Source organism: Onychostruthus taczanowskii, unplaced genomic scaffold, assembly GCF_017590055.1.
Source record: "Onychostruthus taczanowskii isolate IOZ18803 unplaced genomic scaffold, ASM1759005v1 scaffold458, whole genome shotgun sequence".
Classification (NCBI taxonomy): Eukaryota; Metazoa; Chordata; class Aves; order Passeriformes; family Passeridae; genus Onychostruthus; species Onychostruthus taczanowskii.
In genome coordinates, this window is record NW_024502103.1 from 848 (window position 1) to 10,086 (window position 9,239).

The 9,239-nt window shown below is 55.2% G+C and overlaps 1 protein-coding gene across 1 annotated transcript in view; it reads left to right on the forward strand.

Annotated features, from left to right (window-relative positions):
* Positions 1–1,143: 1,143 nt before the first annotated feature.
* The window catches only part of TYK2 (tyrosine kinase 2), a gene marked incomplete at its 3' end in the record, with an annotated part of 19,230 nt that continues 11,134 nt past the window's right edge, over positions 1,144–9,239 (forward strand). Inside the window, exons 1-7 of the mRNA XM_041414557.1 lie at positions 1,144–1,558; positions 4,340–4,463; positions 4,882–5,026; positions 5,352–5,515; positions 5,655–6,033; positions 7,761–7,943; positions 8,761–8,918. Coding sequence (XP_041270491.1) covers positions 1,273–1,558; positions 4,340–4,463; positions 4,882–5,026; positions 5,352–5,515; positions 5,655–6,033; positions 7,761–7,943; positions 8,761–8,918 — 1,439 coding nt within the window. The remainder of the gene's footprint in view (positions 1,559–4,339; positions 4,464–4,881; positions 5,027–5,351; positions 5,516–5,654; positions 6,034–7,760; positions 7,944–8,760; positions 8,919–9,239) is intronic.

The following is a 9,239-nucleotide window of genomic DNA, read 5'->3' on the forward strand; positions in this document are numbered from 1 at the left end:
AAGAACCCAGCCGAAAATGGGTCAAAATCCAGCCCGAAATGGGGCAAAATGCACCCTGAAACGGGTCAAAAATCCATCCTGAAATGGGTCAAAATCCGCCCTGAAATGGGTCAAAATCCATGCTGAAACGGGTAAAAAATCCATCCTGAAATGGGTAAAAAATCCATCCTGAAATGGGTCAAAATCCATCCTGAAATGGGTCAAAAATCCATCCTGAAATGGGTAAAAAATCCATCCTGAAATGGGTCAAAATCCACGCTGAAACAGGTGCAAAACCCATTCGGAGGGGGGTCAAAATTCCGCCAGGAAAACGGGTCTGGAATCCCTCCCAAAAATCCCAAAAATCCAGCCCAAAACGGGTCTGGAATCCCTCCCAAAAATCCCCAAATCCAGCCCAAAATGGGTCCGGAATCCCTCCCAAAAATCCCCAAATCCAGCCCAAATCCAGAATCCCTCCCAAAAATCCCCAAATCCAGCCCAAAACGGGTCTGGAATGCCTCCCAAAAATCCCCAAATCCAGCCCAAAACGGTCAAAATCCCTCCCAAAAATCCCCAAATCCAGCCCAAATCCAGAATCCCTCCCAAAAATCCCCAAATCCAGCCCAAAACGGGTCTGGAATGCCTCCCAAAAATCCCCAAATCCAGCCCAAAACGGTCAAAATCCCTCCCAAAAATCCCCAAATCCAGCCCAAATCCAGAATCCCTCCCAAAAATCCCCAAATCCAGCCCAAAACGGGTTTTTGGGATTCTCCTGGGATAACCTGTGTTTTTGGGATTCTCCCGGGACGAGCTGGATTTTGGGATTCTCCTGGGACGGGCTGGTTTTTGGGATTCTCCTGGGATGGGCTGGATTTTGGGATTTTCCTGGGATAAACTGTATTTTTGGGATTCTCCTGGGACGGGCTGGTTTTTGGGATTCTCCTGGGAATTCCGTGGGAGGCAGCGAAGCCGCTCCCCGCCCGTCCCGGTGACGCTGCGCCTCTGCCCGGCACAGCCCGGCTCTGGGGATGCCAAGATTGGGCCCAAATCCCTTCAGGAATGCCGTTTTTGGTCCCAAATCCCTTCAGGAATGCCATTTTTGGGCCCAAATCCCTTCAGGAATGCCATTTTTGGGCCCAAATCCCTTCAGGAATGCCATTTTTGGGCCCAAATCCCTTCAGGAATGCCATTTTTGGGCCCAAATCCCTTCAGGAATGCCGTTTTTGGGCCCAAATCCCTTCAGGAATCCCATTTTTTGGTCCAACCGCCCCGGTTCTCCCCCAGAGCTGCGCCATGTCCCTGTGCCAGCCCAGCTTTGGGGATGCCATTTTTGGGCCCAAATCCCGTTTAGAAATGCCATTTTTGGGTCCAGACACCCCGGTTCTCCCCCAGAGCTGCGCCATGTCCCTGTGCCAGCGCGGGGCCGCGGCCGAGCCCGAGGGCGGCGCGTTCCCGGCGGGCTGCGGGCTCAAGGTGCTGCTGCACTGGAGCGGCAACGAGGAGCGCGAGCGCTGCCGCGTCTACGGCCGCGGCTCCCTGAGCGCCGAGGAGATCTGCATTGACCTGGCCCGCGGCATCGGTGAGACACGCCACCGGCATGGGGACGGGGACAGGGGGACAGGGGGACAGGGCTGCGGGCTCAAGGTGCTGCTGCACTGGAGCGGCAACGAGGAGCGCGAGCGCTGCCGCGTCTACGGCCGCGGCTCCCTGAGCGCCGAGGAGATCTGCATTGACCTGGCCCGCGGCATCGGTGAGACACGCCACCGGCATGGGGACGGGGACAGGGGGACAGGGGGACAGGGACAGGGAGACACAGGACATGGGGACAGGGACAGGGAGACAGGGGGACAAAGGGACAGGGGGACAGGGGAGAGGGGGACACACGGGGACGGGGACAGGGGGACAGGGACAGGGGGACAGGGGGACACAGGACAGGGGGACAGGGACAGGGGACACGGGACAGGGAGACATGGGGACACGGGACGGAGGGACAGGGACGGGGGACAGGGGGACACAGGACATGGGGACATGGGACAGGGGGACACACGGGGACAGGGAGACAGGGCACAAGGGGACAAATGGACAGGGGGACAGGGAGACACAACATGGGGACACAGGAGGGAGAGGGACTCCAGGGTTTGGGGTGGCTGGGGAAGGCGTGTCCTGCTGTGTGACACCTGAGTATCAGGAATTCCCAGGGAAAACACCAGGGAAAACACCGGGAATTCCCAGGGAAAACACTGGGGAAAGCATCAGGAATTCCCAGGGAAAACACCAGGGAAAACACCAGGAATTCCCAGGGAAAACACCAGGAATTCCCAGGGAAAACACCAGGAATTCCCAGGGAAAACACCAGGAATTCCCAGGGAAATCACCAGGGAAAACACGGGAAAACACCGGGAATTCCCAGGGAAAACACCAGGAATTCCCAGGGAAAACACCGGGAATTCCCAGGGAAAACACCAGGAATTCCCAGGGAAAACACCGGGAATTCCCAGGGAAAACACCAGGAATTCCCAGGGAAAACACCGGGAATTCCCAGGGAAAACACCAGGAATTCCCAGGGAAAACACCGGGAATTCCCAGGGAAAACACCAGGAATTCCCAGGGAAAACACCGGGAATTCCCAGGGAAAACACCAGGAATTCCCAGGGAAAACACCGGGAATTCCCAGGGAAAACACCAGGAATTCCCAGGGAAAACACCGGGAATTCCCAGGGAAAACACCAGGAATTCCCAGGGAAAACACCGGGAATTCCCAGGGAAAACACCAGGAATTCCCAGGGAAAACACCGGGAATTCCCAGGGAAAACACCAGGAATTCCCAGGGAAAACACCGGGAATTCCCAGGGAAAACACCAGGAATTCCCAGGGAAAACACCGGGAATTCCCAGGGAAAACACCAGGAATTCCCAGGGAAAACACCGGGAATTCCCAGGGAAAACACCAGGAATTCCCAGGGAAAACACCGGGAATTCCCAGGGAAAACACCAGGAATTCCCAGGGAAAACACCGGGAATTCCCAGGGAAAACACCAGGAATTCCCAGGGAAAACACCGGGAATTCCCAGGGAAAACACCAGGAATTCCCAGGGAAAACACCGGGAATTCCCAGGGAAAACACCAGGAATTCCCAGGGAAAACACCGGGAATTCCCAGGGAAAACACCAGGAATTCCCAGGGAAAACACCGGGAATTCCCAGGGAAAACACCAGGAATTCCCAGGGAAAACACCGGGAATTCCCAGGGAAAACACCAGGAATTCCCAGGGAAAACACCGGGAATTCCCAGGGAAAACACCAGGAATTCCCAGGGAAAACACCGGGAATTCCCAGGGAAAACACCAGGAATTCCCAGGGAAAACACCGGGAATTCCCAGGGAAAACACCAGGAATTCCCAGGGAAAACACCGGGAATTCCCAGGGAAAACACCAGGAATTCCCAGGGAAAACACCGGGAATTCCCAGGGAAAACACCAGGAATTCCCAGGGAAAACACCGGGAATTCCCAGGGAAAACACCAGGAATTCCCAGGGAAAACACCGGGAATTCCCAGGGAAAACACCAGGAATTCCCAGGGAAAACACCGGGAATTCCCAGGGAAAACACCAGGAATTCCCAGGGAAAACACCGGGAATTCCCAGGGAAAACACCAGGAATTCCCAGGGAAAACACCGGGAATTCCCAGGGAAAACACCAGGAATTCCCAGGGAAAACACCGGGAATTCCCAGGGAAAACACCAGGAATTCCCAGGGAAAACACCGGGAATTCCCAGGGAAAACACCAGGAATTCCCAGGGAAAACACCGGGAATTCGGATTTTCAGGTTTTGGAAACAAACCCCCTGGAATTTCAGGTTTTGGGGAACAAACCCCCTGGAATTTCTGGTTTGGGGAACAAACCCCCCTGGAATTTCGGTTTTTGGGAACAAACCCCCTGGAATTTCAGTTTTTTGGGAACAAACTCCCTGGAATTTCAGGTTTTTGGGAGCAAGCCCCTGGAATTTCAGGTTTGGGGAACAAACCCCCTGGAATTTCATGTTGGGGGAACAAACCCCCTGGAATTTCAGGTTTGGGGAACAAACCCCCTGGAATTTCAGGTTTTGAGAACAAACCCCCTGGAATTTCAGGTTTTGGGAACAAACCCCCTGGAATTTCAGGTTTTGGGAACAAACTCCCTGGAATTTCAGGTTTTTGGGAGCAAACCCCCTGGAATTTCAGATTTTGGGAGCAAACCCCCTGGAATTTCAGGTTTTTGGGAACAAACCCCCTGGAATTTCAGTTTTTTGGGAGCAAACCCCCTGGAATTTCAGGTTTTGGGAGCAAGCCCCTGGTCCCAGCTGGCTTTTCCCATTCCTGGCAGGAATTACCCCGCTCTGCTACAGCCTCTTCGCCCTCTACGACCCCCAGAGCCGGATCTGGCTCCCACCCAACCACCAGTTCCACATCGGGAAGGACACCAGCATCAACCTGATCTTCAGGATGAGGTGAGGCCTCTCCCATCCCGGATTTCCTTGGAAAAACTGGTCCCAGTTGAAGGAGGGAAGTGACGGATTTGGCCTCTCCATCAGCGTGGAAAAATCCGCTTCTTTCTTCCCAAAATCCCTCCTCTCCAAGGTCCCTCCCGGAGGTTTTTGGGATCAGTGGGGGGGTCCATGGAAAAAAAACATGGGAAAGCTTTAAATATTCCCACTCTGGAGGCAGGAGGAGCTGCTGCCCTTCATCCCCAGCTCGGATTCATTCCCTGTGCTCAAATCCCAATTTTTTTTAAGCGCGTGGCTGTTTCTCCCGTGGTTCCCAGGAGTTTTATTCCTTAAAAAACCCCCAAAATCCCCTGATTTGAGCCCGGAGTGTGACTCCCAGCCTGGGGCCTGCCCCTCTCCTCCTCTCCTCTCCCCGTTCCAGGTTTTATTTCCGGAACTGGCACGGGATGAACGACAAGGAGCCGGCGGTTTTCCGGAACGTGCCGCGCGCGGGGGATTCTCCCGAGGAAAAAGCTCCCGGAGGGGCTTTGCTGGACAGATCCTCCTTCGAGTACCTGTTTGAGCAGGTAACGGGGCAGGATTCGGGGAAAAGATGGCATGATTGTCCTCAATCCAGCCAGAATTGGCTCAGGATCCGCTTTTCCATCCCCAGGGGTTATTTAAGGGTAAAAAACTCCCTGAGTTTTCCCTTTGGAAAGGTTTTGTCCTGCTGGGACTGGAGCTGGGTGGGATTCTGTAATTCCACGGGATAATTTTCCCTTTTAAGGGATTTTTACTCACTGGGATTTTAAGGGATTTTTACTCACCTTTTAAATTGGAAAACACGAGGAAAATCCTTCCGGAAGTCGCCTCGGGGCTGAGTTTCAGTCCCAATTATTTCACATTTAACAGGGAAAATTTGAATTCATCAACGACGTGGCCTCCCTGAAGGATTTCCAGAGCGAGCCGGAAATGCAGAAGTTCAAGAACGAGAGCTTGGGGATGGCCGTGCTGCACCTCTCCCACATCGCCATCAAAAAGGGCATTTCCCTGGAGGAAGTGGCCAGGAAGCACAGGTAAAATTCCTGCTTTTCCAAGGGGCTTTTCCTCGTTTTTCACTGGTTTTTTTCCCCCCTCGTTTTCCGCGGTTCCTCCGTTGCGTCCCCAAGCTCTTCCTGCACCTCTTCCCAACAATTCCCCCCGTTTTTCCGGCAGCTTCAAGGACTGCATCCCGCGCTCCTTCCGCCGCCAGATCCAGCAGAACAACTTCCTGACCAGGTTCCGGATGAAGAACGTCTTCCGCCGCTTCCTGCGGCGCTTCCAGCGGCACACGGTGGCCGCCGGCAGCCTGACGGAGCGGGACGTGATGTACAAGTACCTGGCCACCCTGGAGCAGCTGGCTCCCCGCTTCGGCAGCGAGCTCTTCCCGGTGCTGTCCCTGGAGACGGCGGCCGAGGGCGACAAGGGCCCGGCCTGCGCCAACGGGGGCCGCGCCGAGCCGGAGCAGCCGCTGATCCCGAGGGATTGTCCGGTCACTCACCACGTGCTGGTCACCGGCACCGGAGGGATCCAGTGGCGGCCGGCGCCCGGAGAGGTGGGTGGGGATGGGGGGGCTTTGGGTGGGGTGTTCCTGGCCCAAATCTGCGGTTTGTGGTGGGTTTGGGATGAGCCGTTCCTGCCCCAAATCCTGGGTTTGTGGTGGGTTTGGGATGAGCCGTTCCTGCCCCAAATCCTTGGTTTGAGGTGGGTTTGGGATGAGCCATTCCTGCCCCAAATCCTTGGTTTGTGGTGGGTTTGGGATGCTCCATTCCTGCCCCAAATCCGCGGTTTGTGGTGGGTTTGGGATGAGCCATTCCTGCCCCAAATCCTGGAGGGATCCAGTGGCGGCCGGCGCCCGGAGAGGTGGGTGGGGATGGGGGGGCTTTGGGTGGGGCGTTCCTGCCCCAAATCCGCGGTTTGGGATGAGCTGTTCCTGCCCCAAATCCTGGGTTTGGGATGAGCCGTTCCTGCCCCAAATCCTCGATTTGTGATGAGCCGTTCCTGCCCCAAATGCTGGGTTTGTGGTGGGTTTGGGATGAGCCGTTCCTGCCCCAAATCCTGGGTTTGGGATGAGCCGTTCCTGCCCCAAATCCTGGGTTTGGGATGAGCCGTTCCTGCCCCAAATCCTGGGTTTGGGATGAGCCGTTCCTGCCCCAAATCCTGGGTTTGGGATGAGCCGTTCCTGCCCCAAATCCTGGGTTTGGGATGAGCCGTTCCTGCCCCAAATCCTGGGTTTGGGATGAGCCGTTCCTGCCCCAAATCCTGGGTTTGGGATGAGCCGTTCCTGCCCCAAATCCTGGGTTTGGGATGAGCCGTTCCTGCCCCAAATCCTGGGTTTGGGATGAGCCGTTCCTGCCCCAAATCCTGGGTTTGGGATGAGCCGTTCCTGCCCCAAATCCTGGGTTTGGGATGAGCCGTTCCTGCCCCAAATCCTGGGTTTGGGATGAGCCGTTCCTGCCCCAAATCCTGGGTTTGGGATGAGCCGTTCCTGCCCCAAATCCTGGGTTTGGGATGAGCCGTTCCTGCCCCAAATCCTGGGTTTGGGATGAGCCGTTCCTGCCCCAAATCCTGGGTTTGGGATGAGCCGTTCCTGCCCCAAATCCTGGGTTTGGGATGAGCCGTTCCTGCCCCAAATCCTGGGTTTGGGATGAGCCGTTCCTGCCCCAAATCCTGGGTTTGGGATGAGCCGTTCCTGCCCCAAATCCTGGGTTTGGGATGAGCCGTTCCTGCCCCAAATCCTGGGTTTGGGATGAGCCGTTCCTGCCCCAAATCCTGGGTTTGGGATGAGCCGTTCCTGCCCCAAATCCTGGGTTTGGGATGAGCCGTTCCTGCCCCAAATCCTGGGTTTGGGATGAGCCGTTCCTGCCCCAAATCCTGGGTTTGGGATGAGCCGTTCCTGCCCCAAATCCTGGGTTTGGGATGAGCCGTTCCTGCCCCAAATCCTGGGTTTGTGGTGGGTTTGGAATGCTCCATTCCTGCCCCAAATCCGCGGTTTGAGGTGGGTTTGGGATGAGCCGTTCCTGCCCCAAATCCTTGGTTTGAGGTGAGCCGTTCCTGCCCCAAATCCACCCCAAATCCCATCTTTTTCCTTGGTTTGTGGTCCTGGATTTTACTGTCTCTGTTCCGTTCCCAGTTTTTCCCTTTTCCCACCCAAATCCATCCCACACCATCTCCTTCATTTGTGCATCCAGGCTTTTCCTCGGCCTCCAGCTTATCCCGCTTTCCCCCAACTCTTCCCAGCAGCAGGAAAAGTCTGGAATTCTCCTCTTTTCCCCCCCGCAGAGCACGGAAAACTTCTCCCAGCGTGGATATTTTGGGAGAAAAAGCAGGACCAAGGAGCCGGAGGCGCAGCCGGCCGAGCGGAGCGAGCCCCCCTGGTGCCATTTCTGCGATTTTCGGGAAATCACCCACGTGGTGGTCAAGGACTCCAGGATCAGCATCCACCGCCAGGACAACAAGTGCCTGGTGGGTGGGGACGGATCGCTGGTCCCTGCTGGCGCCGGGATCCCGGGATTGCTCTTCCCAGGTCGGGAGGAGGCGGCGCTGGGAAGAGCAAGGGCTTTTATCTGGGTTTTCTCAGGGTTTTTTAGGGTTTCCCAAGGGTTTTTTTAGGGTTTCCCAAGGGTTTCCTGCAGGTTTCCCAAGGGTTTTTTAGGGTTCCCCATGGTTTGTAGGGTTTTTGGCGGGATTTTTTAGGGTTTCCCGTGGGATTTTTAGGGTTTCCTGTGGATTTTTTTGGGTTTCCTGTAGGTTTTTTTTAGGGTTTCCCATAGGTTTTTTGTAGGGTTTCCCATGGGTTTTTTAGGGTTTCCCATGGGATTTTTAGGGTTTCCTGTGGATTTTTTTGGGTTTCCTGCAGGTTTTTTTTAGGGTTTCCCATAGTTTTTTTTAGGGTTTCCCATGGGTTTTTTAGGGTTTCCCATGGGATTTTTAGGGTTTCCTGTGGTTTTTTTTGGGTTTCCCATGGGTTTCCTGCAGGTTGTTTTTAGGGTTTCTCATGGGATTTTTAGGGTTTCCCGTGGGATTTTTAGGTTTTCCCACAGGGTTTCTCAGGTTTCCTGTGGGTTTCCCATGGGTTTCCTGCAGGTTGTTTTTAGGGTTTCCCATGGGATTTTTAGGGTTTCCCTTGGGATTTTTAGGGTTTCCCGTGGGTTTTTTAGGGTTTTCCCATGGTTTTTTAGGGTTTCCCGTGGGATTTTTAGTTTTTCCCACAGGGTTTCTCAGGTTTCCTGTGGGTTTCCCATGGGTTTCCCGCTCACCCCGGCGCTCTGTCCCTCCCCAGGAGGTGCTGCTGCCCTGCCCTGGCAGTGCCCTGGCTCTGGTGTCACTGGTGGACGGATATTTCCGGCTGACAGCCGACTCCAGCCATTACCTGTGCCACGACGTGGCCCCGCCGCGGCTGCTGCTGAGCATCCACAACGGCATCCACGGGCCCATGCAGTGAGTGCGGCTTCCCTGCGGATCACCCGGGTCCCAGGGGTCATCCCGGAGCTGCTCCGTGTCCTCGGGGTGGTGCCTGGGTGTTTCACCTGCTCTGGGTCCATCCCAATCCATTCCATGTTCTTTGGGTCCATCCCAGTCCATTCCATGTTCTTTGGGTTCATCCCAGTCCATTCTCTGTCCTTTGGGTCCATCCCAATCCATTCCCTTTCCTCAGGGCTCATCCCAATCCATTCCCTGTCCTTTGGGTCCATTCCATGTCCTTTGGGTTCATCCCAGTCCATTCCATGTCCTTTGGGTCCATCCCAATCCATTCCATGT